This window comes from Larimichthys crocea, chromosome IV, assembly GCF_000972845.2.
Source record: "Larimichthys crocea isolate SSNF chromosome IV, L_crocea_2.0, whole genome shotgun sequence".
In the NCBI taxonomy this organism is placed as follows: Eukaryota; Metazoa; Chordata; class Actinopteri; family Sciaenidae; genus Larimichthys; species Larimichthys crocea.
Window position 1 is genome coordinate 442,875 of NC_040014.1, and position 25,117 is coordinate 467,991.

The window sequence follows — 25,117 nt, forward strand, 5'->3', positions numbered from 1 at the left end:
GTAGAAGTAAAAATGCTTTAAAAGAAGTTAAAACTGTTCCTGCTAACGTTATTTTCAACTAATTTGGGTAAGTGCAAATTTGGTGCAATTAGGGACTTTGAATATAAAGGCATGACAGCTGCATGTGAAGTCAGAAAAACATAAAGCAGCTGTAAAAAGCCACCAGGAAATATCTGCCATCATCATTATGAGCATCACCAATGTCCGGCCCCTACACAAGTTCTTAAAAAGTCTTGCGCTGATTAATATGATTAATATAGTGGACTACTGAGTATTTACAACACCAGGACAGTTTAAGTTTAAAGTCTGAAACTAATTCTTAAATATGAATACACCTTTTGTTTGTATTTTTGAAAGAAAGATAAGATGGGCAGTGTGTGTTTCAAACTTGTTGTTGTTACTTTTTCCAAGGAAAGCATTTGTTTGACTTATTTGGAAATCCGACTGTGGAATGATATGAATATTAAAGAAGCATCTATAAAAAACACACCCTATCCAAACAGAGAATGTTATTTAGTTTAATGTGTGTGATTAGTATCTCCATCTCCATCAGTTTGCAAGTGCCCAAGGTCATGGTTATGTGTACAGTATGTGTTTTTAATCGTTTTTTATTTGGCACAATGGAGATCTATGGCAAACAAAGAATAAGATATATCAGACTTTGGATCACTGTGGTGTTTTTATGGGCTTTGTTAACAGTTACAAACAAACAACAGAGATACTGAAACTGATTAGCCATTCAGATTAACTCTCTGGGGTCTATCATTTACTTTTGCAATTGTGATTGCTGGTACTCCAGAGGGATAATAGAAATTAGTCAGTTAAACACAGTTGTTTAATGTTCAGAATCTGTCTGAACTTCCTTTCCCCTACACACAGTCTTCCTTCGCTTCCCCTCTGACCTATCCACTCATCTCATTCCTTCCATCCCTCTCCCCTCTTCCGTTCCACCTCCTCTTCTTCCTTCCCAAAAGTACATCATCGGAGACAGAGCCATTACCCCGGGAGCTAGAAACAGGTCAAGTGTTGTTCCATGATGTTGAAATGAATGACTACAGTCCCAAAGAGAGTCGAGGGGGATAGATGTAGAGAAGCGACGTGAGAGACAGAAGAGGAGGACGAGTGGTTGAAAGCGTTTAAAAGACAGAGTGAGAGTGTGTCAATGACAGAGGGAGGGATGCTTTTACGCAACAGTACTCCCAACCACTCATCTGGTGCAGACATGTCACGTTCTTCGATGTTCGACACCATTCCAAGCAAATGCCGACATGGGGTCAAAATTAAAATTTGTAGATGGTAAATGGACTGTACTTATACAACGCCTTACTAGTCTACTACATATCCCATCACTAACCCATTCACACACATTCAGACACTGCTGACATTGGCTGCCATGCAAGGTGCCAGCTGCTCATTCATTTTAGGAGCTACTACGCATTCACACACCGATGGCACAGCCTTCAGGAGCAATTTGGGGTTCAGTATCTTGCTCATGGACACTTCGGCATGCAGACTGGATGAGCTGGTGATCGAACCTTCTCTACCCCCTTGTCCAACATTTATGAGTAAATAGAATCAATGACATGCCCATCAGCCAACGTTAACATGCCTAAATAAGATGAAGAATGGCTACACACACATAACACGCATGTTAACGTAATTGTGAACATGTTTACATGCTGATGTTAGCATTTCGCTGACCCTAACACATCACAATGCCTTAATACACCTTGACAGTCACTAACATGGTGTACACTTTCAGTCTTGTTAATAAGATTAAGATTTATAAATGGTTTCTCCATAAAAAATAAACATGAATAAATTCAGATTTAAAAAAAAGAACAAAAATGTGTGAGCCCTTCTTATTTCGCACTACATACTTCTTCATCCTCTCATGTCTGAGCGGTTGTCTCAGGACATATAGATTTTAAACTGTCAGCACATCCGCAACTTCCTCAGTGAGTCACAGGAAATTCATTAATATTCCATGGAAGTAAGTGACCTGAAACTCAACTGATTTTACAGTATATCCGGAAACGAGCTGACCACTTCTCAAATTCTATCAGACGCACTTATATCAGAAGATAAAGGATCGTTTTCTGCAACAAATGATTATATACTTATATTTGGCCGAGTGCTCTGCTCCTGAGTGCTCCCAGCTGAATCTGAGCAGCGGCGCGGAGTTCAGCAGCACAGGGAAGATAAATGAGACAATTAAACAGTTCTTGATGGCACCTCAGTGACTAATGGCTTTTCTTTCCTGCTTGTCTGAGCATAGACAAACACAGTAGTAAGCAGCAAGGAGTGTGTGCGCTGTACTCACGGACACATGCTTGTGTGTTTAAGTGAATGTGAGTATTTGTGTGTGTGGGCTTCAGGATTGTCGCAGATATTGCCAAACAGACAAACGCTTGTAGTTGTCAAAACAATGAGACTGCCAGACTGCCAGATGATATGGAAGGCTGCACAGTTTTGGGAATGATTTCAACAGTAACAACAATAATTCTTCATTACAACTGTTTAGATTTTATTACTGTGCTGAATGTTTCACAAATTGTCTGGTGAAAAATCAGATCTCATTATAAAAAATAGGTTACGAGAAGGGCTACATTTTTTTTGGTCCCTCGTGGTATGGTATTGCAGTTAAACATTCCCCTGTGGGTCAAAAATCATTTTCGCCCTAGACCACCATTATAAATGAGATATCTGTTGACAGGATGCCTAAAAGTACAAACAAGGTCAATTATGACGCTTTCTTTTATGAACTGTTGATCCATGGAGGCTTTATATTTGTAAAACCTATACCAGAATCTACAATGTCCGTATTGCCGAGTGGGAACTTGCAGCTTGTAGCGCTGTGTATGTGGCCTCAATACACTCCACGATCACAGTCCACTGTGTCTGCAAAAATCTGTACCGGGTCCATGTGACACACACACTGTTTACAGTGACTACTATTTGTCTGTGTTCATGCATGTGTGTACGTGGCAAGGGTTTATGGGATGGGGTTTTCCTGTCTTTACTTCCTGTTGTATACCCTATTAAAGGCCAACAGGCCACTGGGAGTGGACAGATAAGACAGTCATGTGGTAATTAGCTCTGCTCATTAAAACTGACCTCAGGCTTTGTTCTGCCATCTGGATACACTGTCCTACCTCCTGTTAGACAAGTGAGTGTGAGTGAGTGTGTGGAAAACAACCCCACCTGTAGCATATAGTTATGTAGCATATATTTCTAATTTCTTTGTCTTTGCAAAACAATAAAGCCATAAAAGTTTCTAAACTCTCAACCCATTTGTGAATGTGATGAACGAATGATCCTGTGAACATAATGAACTTACTTCTAAATGAACTGCATGTTCTTGTAATCTGCACGTAGGAACGCGAAAAGACGCCACCTCAGCTCATCGCATTCTTGGAAAGCATTAACAACACATTCACAAGAGCGTATTCACTCGGTAATTGTCTGTGGGTACGTGGTCGGCTGATTTTTAAATTATGTTTTACAAAGTGAAGTGTGGCGGACCACAAGGAGGCACACAGACAGTCGGTTCAGCCTGGAATGCAACAAATATGCCACATGAAATGTTGACTTGTTAATGTGGAAACCCTGCAACAGGCAGCGAGTGCAAACCAATCCATTTCTTAACTGCTAAATGTGCAGTGACAAGACATCAGTAGTCAAAGGACCATATTCTTCATGTTCATAATCTGTGCAAAGACTAAAGTTTAAAAACAGATAGAAACAAAAAGTGGTTTTATGGGAAGTTATATGCAGGACTTTTTTGCAACCAAGTGACCAGAAAGTTACTACACACTGCTGATTTACACTTTTTTTTTGTATAATCAAACAACAAGATATAATTAGTGAGCATTAAAGTGTTAGTATGCAGATTTAGTTCCATTTGGAGAGAGCCAGGCTACTTTTCCCCCTGTTCCCCCTGTTTTTTAAAAAAAATATGCTATTGATTGTCACATCTTGGAAAGAATACACATAAATGTCTTTCCCAAACCTATTAATTCCCAAAATAAATACTCTGCAAGTGCTCCATACACCATACAGACATAAATTCAAACCAACAGCTGCCAGGAAAGAAGAAACACAATCTATAAACTTATGCAGGAAAATAACATGCATGTGATTTGTAGCTAAAACAGGGAAGCCATGGTACTTCAACTGTTTAGTCTGCCAGTGTTCCCTCCGTATTTTAAAGTAGATCAGAGGGGTACATGACATGAAACAAGCTAAAATAAATAAAATAGAGCTATGTGTCCTTCTGCATAAGAAGATTCATTGCAAGTCGCTTTCGCATGTCGTAAATTGTTGTGAGTAGGAGCAGCAGCTAATGGACAAGTGCAAGGAGAGCAGTGAGTCATACCAATCTGTTCACAAGAACCCCATTTTCTGCCAGATCCTGTGTGATCTATGTCTGCAAGTGTGTGTGTGTGTGTGTGTGTCAGAGAGAAAAGAGAGACAACGACTGAGACAAGAAGGAAATATGCATGTCTGCAGCATAATTCAGTGTGTATAGGAGGGAGTATAGTTGTGTGTGTGTGAGAGAGCAGTAAAGAGAACACAGCAGGTTTGTTGAGCAGATATCTGCAGGACAAAAGCATCTTTCTGAAACACATGCCTATAGCTGATTATGCAGACTGCAGACAGCATTAACAGCATAGCTCACATTTCATACGTGTTATAGTCTGCAGGCTTTATTCACACTGTAGCTGCTGGGCATGTTTCAACATATTCTTGCTGTTGTTAAAGACTATAGAATGTATTATTAATGCTGATGCAGGTTTATTTTGTAAATTTGTCAAAACATAAGACAACTTAACTGTCCTGAAACTGTATTTCTTATTTATATTTATGCTATTTTATTGTGCTTATTGGGTTTTACTGTCGAGCAGTTATAGAATGGTTTATTTTAGATGGCTCCTCATTCCTTGTTATTCATGTAAGTTGTGAGCAGTTCAACCAGAGATGGATTTTTCTGTCTTAGGTAGTGTAATTTCAGGGACTTTTATAGCCTTGAAGAGGTAAACATGTCCAATATTTCAAAGAAAAAAACACAAATGAAAAAAAAAATGTATTTCATTTCCTTTAGATATAACACACAGACACACAAAACAACAATAACATTACAGGAATTACTTGCACACATCAAACCATGAGAAAACGTTAAAAAAGACAAGTATATGTTAATAAAATAAATAAATCACAGCTATTTTTATCAGTGCAACAGACACAGAATAAGTCTACTTTATGATTCATCTACTGAAAATCGTTCAGGTTACTACGGTTATTTAAAAAGAAGCTGTGCGCCCTGAAACACCTCCTAGCATTTACATGTGATTCAGATAGCCTGGGTATCACTGCCAACTGCTTTCAAAAAATAAGTGTGTAGGTGTGTGTGTGTAGGTGTGTGTGTGCTTGTGTGTGTGTGAGACTTGAATACTAAAAGGAAGCAAGTCAGTGTCGGTATGATGAACTGTTGCTAAGCAGAGGTGGTTGCTAGGTGGTGGACGGGGGAGGGGAGACAAGTTTGCAGTCAGTGATGGAATCTGAGGGCTGTGTGCACGTTTGTGTGTGTTCCCTTATATTTGTTTGGTGTTACTGATACTGCAATGTAGGAAATAAATGCAGTTTGTACCACCTGGACAACAAGCACCGCTATAAAATCTGAAAAAATGGAAGGCGTATATTGTTTGACCTTAAAGGAGTTCCTTTCGTGAATCATTATTAAAATAGAGGACAGACCAAAAAAAGTTGTGTGGCAGTGTCATTTTCAACAATGAAAGAATGATTCATTTCTTTTATCTCGGGTTGTAGATTCATCACGGAAAGCTGCAGAATATCTGGCAGAGGAACACACAGAGTGAAGCCAGCGCACTCCTCGGCTTTCCCCCAGGACAATTACTGTATTATACGCAGCGGGGGAAAACCATCATTTGCCGGCTTCCCTGTGTGTGTGTGTGCGCGTTCACATATTTTCCAGCTTTTTCTACACACTCCTGACTGCCATAGTTTGGCCTCTCACTACAGTTTTAAGTGCTTATTGCGCCCCTCTAAAACTTATCAGCAGGTACATCACTAAAACATACTGTGCATCTCTATCCGACGTTGCTCCTGTGAGATCTGGTCTGATCCAGTCGGGTGAAGGAGATGATAGGGGTTTTGGCGGGGCGAGACACAGGCAGCCATTTGTAATCAAGATCCTGCACTGGAGGGTCCAAACACCAGTTGTAGTGCTTTAACAGGTACATACACGCTTCCTGGTAGAAAAACACAAGAAATTAATTAATTTTAGTATCTTTGCTGCACCGACTTAAACAGAATTTTCTTTCTACCTGACAGATGATATTTAAAGTTAAAAGCAGTACGAGTGTGACAGTTTCCTGATTATTATTTTTTTTTTACTGCAGTGCAAAAACAAAATGTTCAACTAGAAGGCATTTGGCAGAGCGAGCCTCCGCCAACGCTGAATAAGGTCTTCAACTTGTAAAGCAGCAGCCTCCATCACACAGTATGCCTGTTTGTATGTTGTTTTTCCAGGTTGGAAAATAGCAATGCAACGCAACACCTTTTAGCAGCCAAGCTGAAACAGAACATTAGATCCTTGGGAGGTGGTTGACGGCAGAAATGACTCAGATCATAAACACTTTCTTTATATAAACACAATCATTTGACCATTAATTTCGAGCTTCCGAACTGTGTACATTCTCATTTCTTACCAAAATGTCACTAGTTATTATTACGCTGCGACCATCTCTACTCTATTTTGTATAAAGGTTAAAGCATGGTACCTGAGCTATGCACTCAGAGCCCCATGGATGGTGATATCACAGCCAGCATTCCCCATTGGCTCATACACAGCCAAAGAGTCGACCAATTGCATCCACAAATTCTACTTGACCCTCCTCCCACTACTTTATGAATGAAGATTATCCTGATAGAGGGGGGAGGAGCAGGATGAATGAACGGGGATGAAGAAAGTGTGGAGAGAAGTGCGGTAAAAGAGGAAGGATGGTGGGGGTGGGAGGGAAAGAGGGGAGGATGAAGCCAGGAGGCGATGAGTCACATCTCTGACCTAGATCCCTGTGGTCTACTTTTTACTCTGGTCACGCCTTCATGTGTGTGTGTGTGTGTGTGTGTGTGTGTGTGTGTGTGTGTGTATGTGTGTGTGTGTGTGTGTGTGTGTGGTGTGTGTGCAAGTGGCCACTCTGCTGAGAGTCAATCAGCCAGATGCTCTGGTCTTTTAGTAACAACAAAGCAGGTTACAGTGAGAGATGAGGCCCAGTGTGTGCATCGTTAGTGCAAAATAAGCCTTAACAGGGTGATGGATAGTGTGTATATTTCTTGTACATCATCACATAACAGTTTTGGGTCATGCTGCCCATTGCTGCAGAGAGCAACTTTTACTAAGAGACTCAGGGAACTCCTAAGAGAAGGATCAAGGTTGACCTTGTTGCCTTGGATGGGATCATGTTTCTTGAGTATGAATTCATTTAGTCTACAGTGATTAGACTGTGTTGGCCTGTGTCAGTGAATGTCAAAGAAAATTTTCATCAATACACAGAAGTGTGAAAGGGAATTAGAGTGGAATTATATTAAAACAGATCATTTTAAATGACTGTAGATAATCTAAAAAAAGAAAAATTAAATTAAATTAAATGTGTTTTTTATTTAAAAATGTAATGCAATGGAAAATGAAAAGTAATTGCATTTTCCATTACATCAAATGAAATTATAAATCAGATCAGAACATTAACACTGAAACACACTTAAATCAAAAAATACATTAAACCACATAAAATGTTAAATTAAAGGCTAAATAGGTAAAATTGGAAAAATAAATTCCAATATTTAATTAATCTGCTGATGGTCATGCAGTCAGCTTATATTTTTTTGTTTATTTAATTTGGTGATTTTTAAAATATATACTTAAATGATGAATAAACTTACATTTTTGGTTTGAAGAATAATTCTCACAGGCTTGATGGACTTTAATAATGTGCTTTGGTGGATTCGTTCCATTTTTGTATTTGTGGTTCATTTTATAGGGGTACTTGCATTGCCTCTCCCTTAAAGACTTGAATCAGTGGGAAATGCTGTAAATGTATGTGTCTGTGTCTAATGTATGCCCACTATTGACTAGAGTTGCTATTATAGTACAATATGGGTTAATACAGTTTAACCTCAATTATAGCTTTCCTATACTTATATATGCAAACGGGAGATGATTACCCATTGCCATTACCCAATTTGGAGAGCAAGAGCAAGGGTCCTGCCTACATTATCCCATTCATGCCACATGCCCAAACAATAAAAAACAAGCTGCCTCTGCTTATCTAGAATAAGTAATCCAATTCTAAATAATGAGATATGATTGTCCTGCTGAACAATGACGAGAGCTGACTGTGGAGCGAGCAGATCATTAAACCACTTTGGACATTTCACCTGAGCTTCATTCAGTCAGGCCCAACATTAACAATGACTTGTGTGCGTGTGTGTGTGTGTGTGTGTGTGTGTTTGTGTGTGGATGTGAGTCATCCCTCACTGTCGCAATAAAAGCCCATCCATATTGTGTTTGTATGCATGTGTTGCTGCTTAGATGCTGTCTTAGTGACTGAGATCTACCAGCGTAGGTTAAATAATGAAGTGCATTAGTTAACAGTCTGACTCAACGGATGTCAACTGCTGAGATAAGCCTCTTATTGGCTGACTGGTGCAATCAGCTTCCTTCCCTCTGCTCCCTCATCCGGTCTTTCTTGCAACGTTCATTGAGAAACAGCAATGATAAGCAGTTGACCCGACAATGAATGAACAACACTATGTAGCCCACTGGCTTAGAATAAAACAGAACTTCTTTTGTATATCTCAAGCGTTAGACAGTGAAGACAGACTTCATGGCTGAATCAGTTAGGTAAGCATTACAACTTAAAGCCCATTCTCTTTAAAACTGACCTCTGATAAATAGCAACTGTGCAATCATGACTTAGCAACCGTAACTAGGCACTGCAGACCTCTAAAACTTTGTTTTTTTTGTAACCCTTTCACTTTATTGTTTGTAACAAAAAACTTTCATCAGTTATTTTTAACCTACACAAGTTGTGATTAGCTAAAATCAGAGGGGATCCTCCCAACCCAGAGGGGATCGTTCCCACCCAGTTTCCAATTAAAAACCTGAGAATCGGCTGGCTCACAATGGTTGTTTTCAAACTGGTGTCACCCACCAGTCCCCAGAGTAGAGGCTCAAAACACATGACTGTTCCCAGTGGGGAAATCCTCACAAGGGAAATAAATGTCTCTCGCTTTCCTGTTGACACACCTGTAATGCACCTGTCTTGTTTTGGTGCCTTTCTTATGCCATGTTTGTGTCTTTGGAGTATATATGCAAAGGTGGCTATGGTGACTGCTGTCATGGGGACTAACAGGTGGTTTAAACAGGACAGTGTGTACCTGGGCTCTCTCTCCATCTGATATCTCTAATAAGCACACACACAGAAACAAAACACACAGCCATGCATTTCTTCATTCCCACGAGCAGTGCTTTTTTTTCTTTGCTGAATGGTTGTTGGATAGGTCACCTCCTTTTCTTGGTTATTGCTGGTTTCTCTCTTATTTCAGTAAGTGGGTGTTAAGCTTCAAAACTCTTTGTTTATATGCAATAATATATCCATCAACAAGAGCCACAGTAGTGTCATCTACAATGATGAATAAGTGCTTTCCCTGAAGCTTCATAATTTCCATTTCCCTCTGCCAATGTCCTCTTGGTTGCAAACTCCTATTTTGTAGTGAACAACAAGTGCAGTGTATATCTCCTTCTAGCAATATTGTTAGTGCTACCATAGCACCCTCTCCTCCCTTCTTGAAAGGGATAAACACAATGAAAGTAAACTTTTCATTGACCTTCCTCTCAGTCTGGTAGACTTCCCTCCAAATGTGACCCAGCAGTTCAAAATGAAAATTACAGACCTGAAGCTGTTAAACCACAAACGCCTCAGCATTTCAGCATTTTAACTTCTTCTTTGTGTCAGCTTCTGTGGCTAAAGAACATTCATTCAATGCAAGTCAGGAAGGAAGTGAAAAAGACAACCTTCAGTCTATCTTTTATCTCTCTCGCACAAAAGGACTGCAATTTTATGAACTGCATGACAAATGGAAATGAAATGGAGTGTGTGTGCATACATGTATGTGCGAAGCAGTGTTAAAATTTAGTCACCTTAAGGAAGACATCGGTAAGTTTAACTCCAATGCAGTTTCGGGGTCCACTGCCAAAGGAACACAGGAAGTGCTCCTGGCCTGCATTCCTGCACATATAGAAACATCTACATGGTTACGTACAAATGCAAAATGTGTGCAAAGAAATCAAAGATGCAGAGATTGATATTCTAACAAGGTTTCAAGAGTTTGATGAACACTTGCTTTTCTACATGTCAGAGCACTCAGTCAGTATTTTTCAAGAGGACAGGATTTGAATTCCATTCATAGCCTCAGCAGAATAATGACCACTTATTCACGTAGACACGTCTAACAAAACTGTCAAAGAAGGCGTTGTTGTCCACGCGATGATCATCAGATGTGACATCATATGACGATGGGCAGACGACACGCCTTTCAACCAATGATGAGACTCCAATGGTAGCCAGTTGTCACTGATCATACAAGAAAACCTTGTTCATGTAGAGGAGAGAGATTGACTTTGACAGACAAACAACAGTGTCTATTTCACTTACACACAATATTGTCTGTTCATTTCTTCACTGATTTACTTGACTTTTTTTTTTAAGATATTTTTTTGGCCTTTTCAAGTTTTATTTTTGATAGAGACAGCTTGAAGAGTGACAGGAATGTGGGGAGAGAGAGAGATGGGGAATGACATGCGGGAAAGAGCCACAGGTCAGATTCAAACCCTGGGGCAGTTGCTCTACCAACTGAGCTAAAACGACACCCCGATTTACTTGACTTTTAAAGACTTCTAATAATTTCAGCCATGTTAGTGTCGTGGCTCTAGGCAGTGTCAGTCTGTTGGTCACACCACGACTTTGGTTCAGACTGAAGAATCTCTGAAATGACGGTCAGACAGATTGCCATGGAATTTAGTACAAACCTGAATTGTAAATGCCTCCCTGACTTTTCATTAGGCACCACCATCAGGTCAAAATTCAAATTTCCAACAATACCCTTCAGCCTACTTAAAACCACTATACCTGTTAAATATCAGCAACATTGTCATTGTGAGCATTGTGGCTGTAGTCTTATTTTTCTACATTTAGTTTTTCTTCTAAAATTACAAATCTCCTGAATTCCTTCTTTTAAAGTTTTTACAGACAACCATTTTAAAATAGGTTTTGTGTTTTATTGCGGACCCATCAAATGTGTGACGCATATGAACACACCTGAACACCAAAACAACTGAGACTATCAAATCCATTTGGAATCTTACATGTTTGTTAGTTTGCAGTCTCCTCTCCCTTAGTAATCACATTGCCACACCTCTTTATGTGTCACCTTCACAAACTGTCAGAATGTGTAGGAATGTTCGCCGTCCCACAAAATGTGGATTGAAGTTTGCTCCATGGAGGTAAAAATTACAACCTTTGAAGATGAAAGGTCAAGGACACAAAAATAGTGCCCATCTGAAGTGGAAATGCATCATTGAACAGGACACCTCTCTGTGGCAATTAAATGATTCAGATCTCTTTTGGGGACCAAGAAAAAAAATCATCTGGACTCTGGACAGAATGAATGAATAATGTCTGAAGCTTCATGGCAACACAACATGGGCCTGAATCATTGTTACAACTTGACATATGACTTTCTCTGCCACAGCTGCTGTAACTCCTCTAAAAATATACTTTAAAAGAGATGCTGGTTGTTTCCAGCCAACAGGTTTGTCAACAGCTTGCTAATGCAGACCATCTCTCCCCTCTCACCACTAATGCATCCTGTCTTCCTGAAACCTGAGCTCTGATTAAAGGCAAACAGGAAGCATTAGTGGTGTGTATAGTCTGGGTCCAGTGTGTGTGTGAGAGGGCTTTGTGTGTGTGTGAGAGAGTTAGAGAAGGGAGAATATTACTGCTCTCTGCAGCATCTGTCTAATGGTTTAATGTTCTATTAGAGTCATCCTGAAACAGTAAGATGTGTAGAGTACAATGCAGTGCTGTAATACTGAGACACAGAGAGAAAGGAAGTATTACCAAGCAGATAAGTAGACGGCTATATCAAATATGCTGAATGTATGTAAAGTAAAGTATTATCTATTGTACAATATAATTAATTTTTCTACTGTGACGCATGACAGAGCAGTCTGAAACATCAAAACTGAGCTGCTAAAGACCTCACTTGCATTTGACATGTGTTTATTGACAAGGTTTGTGTTCCTGAGTCCATGTAGTAATATCCTTTGAACGAACATGTTGGTTTTTAATGCACTGCTGCCTGAGGGATTGGAAGTCACAAGCATTCAATGTTGGTTTTGGGATTTTCCCTTGTGCCTATCCCAACTTTTTTGGGACATGGTGCAGGCAACAAATTAATGATTTTTTTTATATAACAATAATGTTTATTAGTTTGAACATTAAATATGTTCTCTTTTTACTGTATTTAATATTGCATTCTGGCCAAATTTTGCAGGGAATCAGGGTTACAAAAGGATTACAGCTGCGGCAAAGTAAAATGTAAAATGCAGTAAAATACTTTTTAGAGGTGCATGCTGCTGTTTAGTGGTGTTACCTTTTGGCCTTTATTTTCTCGTGGATAACTTGCTGAACCTGGATGCATCATTGATGGTCATCAAGTTTTTTCTAGTGGTCTAGCTTCAAGGCAAATGTTTTGAACACTTACCAAAGCCAAGTCTGACATTGTGCCTTTGTAGAATAAGCTCATAGCTTCCATGTAAACTCTGACCTTGACCTTGACTGTTACGGATATATTGTTATTGGTTAGAGCAACACAAAAACAGCAATATAAAGCAATATAAAAACAAAATACAAAAAAAATCTAACTAACATGCTAACATGAATGCAATGTTGGTCTAAATGAATGAATGAAAAAAGAGACGTACAGTCTGATTAGGGCGCTACCTTTGAGCATCGCATGCAGTTGATACAAAATACTGAAGGGAGACTTTAAGGACGGACACAAACAGACAAAGTAACATATAGTTTTGTTTGTTTTTATGACAATAAACCAATTATGTTTCTTGATACCTTCATTAATCAATTTCCAAGTAACAATTTTGGACAGTTTTGTGTCCCTTTTGCTTTTTAGTGGCTGCAATTGTGCAAATATAATATAAAAATATATATAAATATGTACTAGCTAAATTAACTTTTGCAAAATGCTATTTCTCCTATAAATAGTACTGAGATAGATTGACGATTCAAATGAAAACTGATCTATGTGAATATTTTTGTAGACAGGAAGGAAACTTCTATTTAAATGTATCTAAAACTAGAACCAGAACACGCTGCAGTAGCTCGGAGTTTTATCTGCATTTAGTAGCGTTTCCGATTCATTTATCTATGGCCAGAGCCTGTGTGGGCGTTTGGATGATAGGATGTTAACTTGCCAGCTCTGCTATTTGCTTCCAACTGGAAAAGCACACATACACTGCACACACACACACAGGCTGACAATATATATGCTGGGACACACTGTGGACAATCTACACAACTACCACACGGAAACACACAAACACAAACAGACGTTGTGGTTAAACTGTAGTTATTGTAGCTGGGCTCGTTATGTAATAAACAACCAGGTGGCAAGGGAAGGAGCCAGGCGACTATCAAAGCAGACAGGAAGACCGACAGATGGAGAAGCCGAGAAAGAAGCAGGTAGAAGGAAAGAGAAACAGATGAGCGAGCGAGCGCAGACAGACAGAAAGACGGCTAATTTATTCATCCTGTGGGAAATTCACTCATTTGAGCAGCAGGGAAGACACATGGTATTCACATTCATAAATCAATACAGTAAATGGTGCATTTGTTGGGGATGGTGTATGTCACCCAGTGCAACGATGTGGCTCATTCTTAATATTTTCTGACAACAATAGAGATCTACTGCATGGCACTGCATGAATAAGCGATATCAGGACTGGCTACACAGACAATACTTCATACGTCAGTCGGAGCAATTCAATGTTGGTTTTAGTCTTGAATGGGATTTGTTGGCTGTAAGAAAATAAATCACCTTATCTGACTTAAAGGCACAGAATGCTGATAGGTTTTATGTGTGGGTGTCTCTAACCTTGGCTGGGCTATGGCCAAAATCTTTGGCATGTACACACTTTTACATCATATTGTCTGAAAGAAAATCTCCTCTGACTCATCCCTTAACCTCATCCTATCCTGTGGAGCACACAATCACACACACACATACAGAGTGGACAGGGAATCCCCATTGGTAAAAAAACGGGTGTGAGGTGGCCAGTTACCATGGCAGCTACCTGTCTATTCATTCACAGATTTCTTCCATCATTGTGTTCTGTTGCTTTTACACACACACACACACACACACACACACACACACACACACACACACACACACACACACACACACACACACAGGTAACCTAACACTAAGTTGTATGAGCAGATTATCAAAAAAAATTAAGAAATATTACATTTAATGTAATTCATTATTTTAATGTATATATTATATTACAACATATACTGAGACACTGAGAGTTTGTCTATATAATTGAATAATTTATTGACCCTGAAACGACTTTGTCACAGAGTTGTGCAGGATAATCAGCTGCTGCTTCATGATCACGTTTGCTTAAACACATGCTGTTAAATGTTTCTGCTTGTGTGTATTAAATTAATTCATTTGTCAGTTCCACTAAAAGGGCTTTTAGAATGGTGGTTATATTTAATTGATAGAGGAAAGCCCAAACCAAAGAGGACTCTCCCTCGTTTTGTTCACAGACACACACACACAGATGCGCATGCGCTCACGCAGACATACACAAGAACGGAAGAAGCAAGATAGGATCTTCTCTGACTCATTTTTTGAATCCTATCCCACTCCACAGGGCATTTTTCTCCCCCATCCAGCACACACATGCACAGGGGGAATCCCTATTGGTAAAGATGGTGTCAGGTGACCGGTTTCCATGGCAGCAGCTACCTACATACATACATACATTCATAGATTTTTTTTCCCCCCTCTGCTCTGTCGCCTGAATGAACAAGCATGAATGAGAATAAACAGGTGAATGGAGGAAGTGGATGAACAGAAAAACAGTTGCCAGGCTGACTGAATGAGTGAAGGTGTCAGTTCAGGTTTCATTTTTCCAGGTAACCGACAGAGAGCGAGGGATGTCTCTGTGTTTCTCTACTGTGCTGAGAAGCCGAGCAAATCCTTGTTTTGATTTTTTTCTATCTGTCTGTTGTAGCTATGAGAAAATGATCAGGTCGATTTGTGTGCTTAGGCGTTGTTAATCTATCTGCATTAGTTGTTATGGTAACAACGTAGGCGTATATGTATGCAGAGCTAACCAGTGTGATTTTCCAATGCAGAATGATAAAGCAAACTGCAGTCTAGACCCCCAGACTAAGTGGATTACTAGTCTGTTCTGTAAGGAAGGACTGATGTGAAAAGATGAATATAAATTCTATGTCATTTTTATTTATTTATTTTGGAAAAACACAATGCTGGTAGGCAAAACAGCAGTCATGCAGTTCAGAATGAGAAATATCCAACAGAGCTGACATGACATGATGTTTTCACATAAAGTTAAAATGTATTGTGTTGTATTTTTTTTTATATTTTCCACTAAATCAGCTTTTTGATCAAGTGGCAGATCAAATATACAGCATATGTGCTAACACATCTGTCCATTTCTTGTATTTTGATACATCTCTATGTATCAATCTTCTTTTTAAAATCTCTATCTCCTGTTATGGACATTAATAATGATCTTTTTCCCCCTTTTTTTGGGTTTTTTTATGAAAATGGCTTCATGTGACGCATTTCCTCGACCCTAATGTGTCTGGGCACTGAAAGCTTCCTCCCTTTTACTCCTTCTAATGGTCAGTGTGTGTGTGTGTGTGTGTGTGTGTGTGTGTGCGTGCGTGACACTACAGTTAGCCACAGTGAGTGGCAGGTAGGGTGTTTGAATAAAGCTGCACACACTGCAGGTGTTTCTACCTCAACCTTTAAGGATAAGCTATTTATAATGAGGTAACGGAAATGTCACAGGTTCTGTTCATTGAGACAGCAAATGAGAGGATCCCTCAGAAAAAGAGCACCATGATGAAATAACACATCACAGTTGGATACTCAGATTAATGAAATTAAATTATTTCCTTGAAAAGCTATTTCACCAGGCTGGAAAGTTCAGTGCTTACCAGGACATATTCTGTTGTATTTCAAAATCTGTAGTGATGAGTGATGAATTAAGATTGCTGTAATGATGACAGATTTGATATGAGTCCATGAATGACCAGAACATTTAAACCCCTCTAAAACATGTAACTGTAAACTACAAGGTCTTATCAAGAGCCAGTGTTTAGTTTGTTGGGCTACTGTAGAAACATGATGGACACACAGTGGCTGTAGATATAAAAGGCTCATTCTAAGGTAACTTATTATAGTAGTAGGTAGAACATTCTAGGTAGGTAGTCTTAGTAGTGCATATTATATTTCATTTCCATTTTTTACTGGGTCTTTAATTATTGCTGTTTTTTCTGCTCTGGTAATGCTAATAAATCACAATAGCTTTCAGGATAGCTCTCGGCTTATTTTTTTTCCCTGCCTGGTATTTTGATCTCAGGATTGTACAGCTATAATGACTTCCTTCATTTAGGACGCTCCGGCTCTCAGTTCTTGCAAAGGTCAGCACTGACAAGACAGTTTGCAGTAAAAGAGTACAAAATTGTGCATCCAAGTACACCAATTTTGTACTCAAAGGAACAAACAAAAAAAAACTTGTATAGATTTACCGTCACTGGCGAATCGGCTAAAAGTGTTGATTCCACTCAAAAAACAGATTAGTGTTATTAAGACATACTGACTACTGACAGACTAAAGATGAATACAACACCTGTAGTGTATTTCTACAATAAGATCTAAACTTAATTAACAGAAAGACTTGAAGACAAATCAAATATCCTCACCTTCCGCTCCATCTCTCCGGCAGGAAGTCGTCTGGCTGATGAAACACCTCTGGATCTCGGTGGATAGCATGGCTGATATAGACTGCACCATAACCCTTTGGTACATGAAACCCTGCGAGGGTGGAGTCCTAAACACACACGCACAGAAAAAAACATTACATTATTATATATTATCTAGATTAATTAATACTCAATATATCTGGATTTTGTCATTAACTGAATAGTAGAACATGTAAGTGAAGAACGTAGGCTCCATCCATATAATAGTCACCTGACTGGATTGGCTTCATGCAAATGCTAAAGTCTGCTTTACATGTACAACACCTGCAGTATGTATTTTAAAAAATGCTGTTATAGGATTTTAAAGCACATGTGTAAGTAGTGTCATTGCACACAAAGAGAACAAAAACTGAACTGGGAACATTAAAATGACTTGCTTTAAGAACATGCTATTAATGCCCCTTTGAACCGAAATGAATGGGAGACCTCTTTAACCCCGATGTTTGCTTTGAATGTTTTTAAAAAGATTTTTAACAAACATTTCCTGAGTTGTTTTTTCACTAAGCTCTGGTAAAAGGGAGACACCTTGGGGCAAAATAACCACTTACCCAATTGTTACCCTTTTAATTCATCTTTTCACTACATCCATTAGTAGCTGCACTAATGGACTGCCAGAGAACATGATCACTGTTTCTCTTTCCTCGACCCTGTTTCTCATTTTTCTCTCTGCTTCTCTCTGCTGGAGTGGAAAATCTTTTACAAATCTCTTTATTTCTTCCATTTCTCACTGAGAAATGTCTATGCCCACGCCGACCTCATTCTCTCTCCCTCAGTCACACACTCACACAAACACACTGAAGTTGTTAAAACTATTGCATATCTTAGTTCCACCTGGATGGAGCTTCTACTTTTTCCACCTGATTGTGAATACTAATAGTCTCTCTCTTTCTTACATGCTTACCTGTACACATAAACATCTCAACAGCTCTTTTCAGTCCAGATCCAGCACTACCCTCTAGCTTTTCTTTTGATTAGCAGAGTGAGTTACAAAGGTATTGCCAGGGGATAGAGCCACTTAATTATTCAATATTAAAACTTCACTGTGGAACAATTTTCAACAAAGCAAAAGACAAAGGACTGCATGAAAACATACTTTTTTACACTGAATTATATCATATATAATTCTGAAACGTCTGTAAGGTATTTATTTTGATATTGACTTTTGTGGACTTGATGGCTTCAAGACAGAAATACACCCATTCTTTGAGTTCCTCTCTAAAACTACTCACACGTCATGAACCCCACTGAGGCCGTCAGAAATCAAAAAGTACTGGTGCGTTTCCAAGAAGTGACAAATGACTTTCCACTCGGCTTCACAGTGTCACAAGCACACATCACACCACTGCCAAACACTGTAAACCCCCGCCCCCCTTCCTCTCCCCCAATTCCCTTCCTTCCGGGGAAAGCGGAGCGGATCAATCACAGGGACGGATCAATGCCACTGATTGGGCTGTTGCATAAGGCTGTTTGATAAGGTCATGATGATCAAAGACAACCGGTGCGGGAGAGGCGGAGACGCTGCCCTCGGAGTAAGCAGCTGGCCATTCAAGAGACGGGACTTCAAGTAAAGGTGGCATTGTACTGGGGGATGTCAAACCAGAAAGTAATCATTTTAATCATAAAACTCGATTGGAATACACTGGGACTACAGGATATGATGCTTACCATACAGATTTACACACCACAGGTTATAGACTAGACTCACTAGTAAACAAATCATATTGAAATTATTGCTGCATGTAAGAATTTATAATAAAAAAGGGGTGTACAACATAACATAACACGCAATAAAACAGTCTTGCAGTAAAGACCAGTTCACGCAAGAGTGATGACCCGATTTTAATCCACAGTAATATGTCACCATCTAGAGGCAAAAGAACAGAGAGCAACACAGACAATATCTAACAAAATCCTGGTCTGTGTCACTTTTTGAAGACAACAGGAGAGTAAAGAAATGAGGCATTTTTGTCCAACAGTCTAGATTAGTATAGGGCTAATTAAAATGATTAGTTTTTCTATTTAATAGACTTATTAAAACACAAAAATGAAAAGTTTTGCATAAACTAAACCAAATAAACTAAATAAGTCTACGTTTTTCTCCACATTTCTTATTGTAAATTGTACTATAAACAGAAAAAAACAAAACAAAAAAAATAACATACTTTATTAGATAATCTGTTTTTACTTTAGCCTGCTCTTATCTTGCTCTGTTCATAATCCAGGGATTGTTAGTTTATTAAACTTCTCCATAGCTTATTAAGATGTTCTACTATGTGCCAAAAATGTAAAGCATGAAATGGTTGGAGTCCCATTTAATTTCCATCTACCCAACAGCTCTGTGTTCTCCACCTACTGAAATCACTTTAGAGGACATTGTAATCCTGAACAAATCAACATCACACATATAATGGTTTTTTGATTAGATTAGTAACCAGTGTGTCCAGAATGGAGTCGTACAAATCTGAAGTGTCTAATCTGAATGCAAATATTTGATTTCCCCACACTTCAAAATAAGGTTTGCTGATAGTGGTCAGCAGACTCTGGGGCCCCCATTTCTATTATAGACCAGTGCAGACTCACCATGCTTATGGGAGTCAGTCATCACAACCAAATCTGAGTTACAGTGGCTTTAGAGAAAGTGACACTTGATTTCTGAAATTCCTGAATTACATACATGATAATCAATATATGCAAATCAGTCCCCTGGTGAACAGTCCTACCTGATCAGCTATTCTCCGTCCACCAATGAAAGGTGGCCAAAGTCTCTGAACCTCCAGTAATACTCCACGCAGGTAATCAGGGTCTTCCATTGCTCGCTGACGGGTCTTCTCCTGAACATGGAGGAAGATTTTTTTGTTAATTTCATTTAAAGAAGAAAGAACTGAGCAAGAAGAGAAAGCCTAAAGAGCTATATTTGTGTACCTGTTTGTTTCCACCGAGTGCCAGCGTGAAGGAGGTGAGCAACGACGCAAGAGCTTTGGGGATCAGAGCTGAGATGAACAGCAGGAGATGTTGAGAGGCAGAGTTGGAGTTTGGAAGCGGCAAAGAGCCAAGAGACCCGACAAAACTAAAGAGACAAATTCAGATTACGATGCCACGTTCAACAAATCCCTACTAATCTAATAGCATGGTTACTACTGTATATACAGATAAACACATAAGAAAAATCAACAGCCTATAACAGGCTCTGATTCCATGTGCTTCCTGTATATTTAGCACACTTTCAATTGTATACAAATCTTCTAGTAGAGACGAATGGTTTGGGCCACTTACTGTTACATGCCTCCACAAAATGTGCAAGTTAATGGAAACATAACTACTAGTAATCATCAGCAAGCAGCGACAAGAAGGAGAAGCCAAATTTTTGTCTGTGCTGGATGTTTAAGAACCCAGATGTGTTCCCACCTCTAATGTATTTCTATAAGGAATGTCTTTGAGAACAAATATAAATAAGTGTTATTTGTAATCTGTTGACTGGTTGATTCCTTCTAAACCATTTAGGAGATGGTGTCCCAGAAAAGTTTGCACATGTGTCCGCAGTATGCCTATACACGCACGTGTGTGTGTGTGGTTACCTGTATTTGTGTGTATGAAACAAAGGTACAGAGAAACATGCTGTCTCACCCCTGTTTGTCATTCTCCAGTTTATCTTTGATGATTTCCATCAGTTTTTCTCTGGCGTCCAGAGCTGTGGAGAAACCTGATGACCACAGAGGAACTTTCACATTCACCGGAGCAGAGATCAGACCTGCGGGGGGCAGAGGGGAAGGTGTTCAGCAAACATACAAAGATGGTCAAAAACCACCACAAAGTAATGTTTACTGAACAGAAATGAAAAGGGGAAGTGGGAGATTTTGCAACACTGTATTGCAGAACAACAAAACCGACTTACTAAATACTGTACATCTGTAAGAGAGAGAGAAAGGTTTTTTTTTAACACAGAATGAGTGTGTTACAATACCAGTGTTGCATTACACATTAGGCCTTTTTTTGGAGCAGTGTATTGGAATTAATAGTTGCAGAAAGAAAGGGAGCTGCTTTCGAAAGTCAGGGGCAGTCATGTATCCATACTTAGCTGTCAATTTGTAAATGGGAAGGAGTTGTGTTGCGTGTGTGCGTGTCCCTACCATGCCAGTGCTGGGTGCACAGCTGCACAATGTCCTGGTAAAGTTCAGGCTGCTCCTCTGCTCGTACATTGAGAAACAGGCCCAACACCAACTCTGTTCCAAGACGCTTAAAGGCGGAGTACGCACACTCTGGCTGGCCACTTTAAACGCATACAGATCACACATTGATTAGTTGTATACATTACCTTAAGTGCTGCTAACAATTAAACAATCCCTTAATGGATATATATCGAATCACACATGAAACTGTACATTAAATAAAAAAGGGAAACCAATGCTATTATTGCCAACATATACAGTACATAAGGTAATATGGTGATTGTGTGTGGCTGCTGTGTACTTTTGACATTATGTGCACATCCTCTCCACCTCTCCAGACGTGCTTTTATGTCACTGATGTTATTGTTTATCCAATTGTCTCTCGTCTAGAATTGTCTAAAACATTTTTTTTTGTTTTACTTGTGTAACAACTTATAATCCAACTTCTTACGTAACTTAAACACAAAAAGAATAGATGTAAATGCTTTAACTGTGGAGGTTTAGGTTAGGTATTACCTGAGAGAGAGGTCCTTCAGACAGCGCTCGCATACACTTTAGAGAGAAACAGGTAAAAATAAACAAAACACACACACACACACACTATTAGTCTCAGACAAGATGAAGTCCATACAGTATGCCCTGGCAGTATATTTTGCATTACATAAGCGCCATTCAAATTTTATTCCAGCATTAAATACACAACAAGAGTAAAACAATCAATGAGCTCCATTTGCTTCCCATTTTAACTTTAAGTCTGTCTGTGAGGAACAAAGTGAGTCTCCATGTCAGAAAATATGAATCAACAGAAACTTTGGTCATAGGCATCCACAACGTCAACATATAATATAAAATAATATTGAAGAATCTCTAACTTCACTACCCCTACCTGGTGATGTAATCATTTGATGATTTCAAACAACTTCCTGTGAACAGGCTGGTGAGAGACAGACGTAGAAGACAGGCCTCCTCACCTAAAACAAACACACAAACAGTTAATCAGCACATTTTTACAGTTACAAATGCATTACACAATTGTAGGTGTGTACATATTGTTGGCTTTTTTTATTTTTTGGATATATTTTTGTATTATTGTAAAAGATAAAGATTTAAACCAATTGTTTCAACTTTATTGATCCTCAGAAGTATAACACAAAGGACTATTATTATATATACTACAAAACACAAGTTAAGATGATAAGTTAATAAAAAAGAAGATTATACATGACAATAATATAGATTAGATGAATTATATATTGAAATTATATTATTATATTATATTATTATAGATTATATGTGAAAATATTTTATCTTACTAAACCAAGTGGGTGGTCACATGACATGATATGTACATAATATAATATATGTGTAAAAATGTAATTCATTTAATGAACTTTTTAAACTAATTTTGTAATCTCATTGTTGAGGTGGTTTCTTGACCTACTGACCTTGGTTACTTAGTCCTATTTACTCTACTCTAAACAAGACTGTGTATAAAATCGTATTAGAGAGCGTGTCCACGAAATCCTGGAAATCCTGGTGTTTACCTGTTTACCTGGCAACAATGAGGGGTTTATAATATGAAAATCCAAAAATTGTGGTAAAGGCACAGGTAAATTTTTACCACTTTTGGTTAAAAAGTAACTCAAACAATAAATCGATTGTCAGGATTGTTGCAGATGAATCTTCTATCACCTAATCATAGCAACTGTAATGCTTTAATATTTGAGTATCTCCCTAGATGTTCTCTTTTGTGTTATTTCTGGACGTTTTGTGTGTGTTTGTGTTTACCATTAGTAGTGACAACAGTATCCCCATACATGTTAGTCATCAAGTCAGTCGGATCTTTCAGAAACAAATTGGACTTCTCTGAAAAACAAAACATAAGCTTTATTACAAGCACACACATACACTATACACAAACTGTTCATACACTGAGTACACAACCTAACAAGTGATGCCAATGCCAGGGGTTTGACAGTGGGCAAGAGATGGGGTACATGTTGGACAGTTCAGTTATGAAATAAAACAAAACATATTATGCACTGAGGGATAAAACTTACTAATATTCCTCCGAATATATCACAGGCATTAAAAAAACAAATATTGTTTTGGTTTTGGTCCTTTAAGTCAGTATTTGTACTGATCGTGGTCTAATGAATAATCAGTATAATACTGCTACGACTTATAATAAGTTACATTGTACAGCTAGGTAAATAGTTAGTGCATGTCATAAACGTTAATAGTACAACTATTACAATACATAACAGACTATGATAAGACTACAATAAAAGTTCAAGTGAGTAATGTTCTCATTAACCCCCTCCACTGAAAAATCACGAGTCTCTCCCGTGACGGATCAGACTAATCTCGGGCAGAATTTCACAAACTGAGGAATTTTCTCATTTGTTTCTTTGCTTAAGAGGAAAATGTGACTCATTATCCCGAGGCAGATGAGACACAGTCACTCGGAGGTCACTGGAAACCTGCAGACACATATCATGCCCATATCATGGCCAATAATATATACATTATATATTATTACTATTTATAGTAATAATATATAATAATACATAATATATAGTTACCCACTAGAATATATCCGTGTAGTGACACAGATGTGATTAAAGAATCACATCTAATAAAGTTGTCAATAATTCTTTTAACTATAAAACACGCGTCAGCACCATTCACTTTTTATTTCTCGTTAGACACAAACATACACACACCTGTGGCGTGCACACATAAACACACATGCATGCACAGTAACACACAGTCTTCATACCGCACAGCAGCTCTCTCATCCCCTGCACGGAGCAGATAAAGGCGGTCGGTCTGTTCAGCAGCCGACATTGAAACACTCTGCTCCGGTGTTTCTCGATCCTCTGCCGGCAGAAGTCCAACGGGTCCCGGTAAAACTCCAGTGACTTGTCCCCGATCACCGACACACCTGCATTTCCTGGTAGTTTTGCCATTCAGGGTGGGCCGTCGTATGCGTACGAGAAGATATATTAATGGTTTTGTTGAAGTTGAAAGGTGGATTCAGTCATGATGTTCACGACTCTTTAGGCTCAAACAGCAGTGATCTAAACTTTATTCAGATTTAATCCATTTTCAGAGTAAATCCCGCTGTCAGCGCCTGGTAATCGGTTTAATCCTGCAGACCTGCGTGTCAAATTACTGCTATCTCATTGTTGGCACTGTTTTTTCTGTCGTTACTCAAAGTACCCAGCTGCACAGGGGAGTGACGCGTTCAGGTGCAGTCTGTAACTTTGTCATTCTAACTGCAGTGTGACCTCTGCTGGCACTGTACCACACAACTGTATGCTACTATAATAACCATAGCTGCAGGTTGATTTACGTGCTCTTCAGCAAAAGATGTTATGTTCAGAAAGTCAAGATTGTTTTGAGTAGATTAAAGAGAAAAAGATTTCTTTACTAATGTTTGATTTTGAAGTCATTTCAAAAGTCATTAACTCAATTCATTTCTATTTTATTTATATAGCATCTTATCATAACATCTTATCTTATGACACTTTCCAAATAGAGCAGGGGTAGACTGTACTCTTTATTATATTATCTACAGAGACCCAACAATTCCACCAGGAGCCACGATGGTGGCGAGGGAAAACTTCCAGAAACCTCGAGCAGAACATAGCCCATTGGTGGATGGTCATCAGCCGCGACCGACATGTTTTACACAAATTGCCATGTCATTTGTATTCAGTTACAACATTTATGAAGTAATCTTACCCAACCCTGGAG

General features: G+C 38.8%; 1 protein-coding gene across 1 annotated transcript; it reads right to left on the minus strand.

The window, feature by feature from the left end:
* Positions 1 to 5,073: 5,073 nt before the first annotated feature.
* LOC104921078 (cytochrome P450 26A1) lies at positions 5,074 to 24,611 on the minus strand. The gene is made up of 11 exons (XM_010733519.3): positions 24,138 to 24,611; positions 23,144 to 23,221; positions 22,242 to 22,326; positions 21,872 to 21,907; positions 21,317 to 21,456; positions 20,814 to 20,937; positions 20,112 to 20,256; positions 19,910 to 20,020; positions 17,130 to 17,257; positions 10,223 to 10,310; positions 5,074 to 6,272 (listed from the first exon to the last, which is right to left on the minus strand). The coding sequence occupies exons 1-11, from the start codon at positions 24,325 to 24,327 to the stop codon at positions 6,111 to 6,113; spliced, it is 1,287 nt and encodes a 428-aa protein (XP_010731821.2). The 5' UTR covers positions 24,328 to 24,611; the 3' UTR covers positions 5,074 to 6,110.
* Between the last annotated feature and the right edge of the window lie 506 nt (positions 24,612 to 25,117).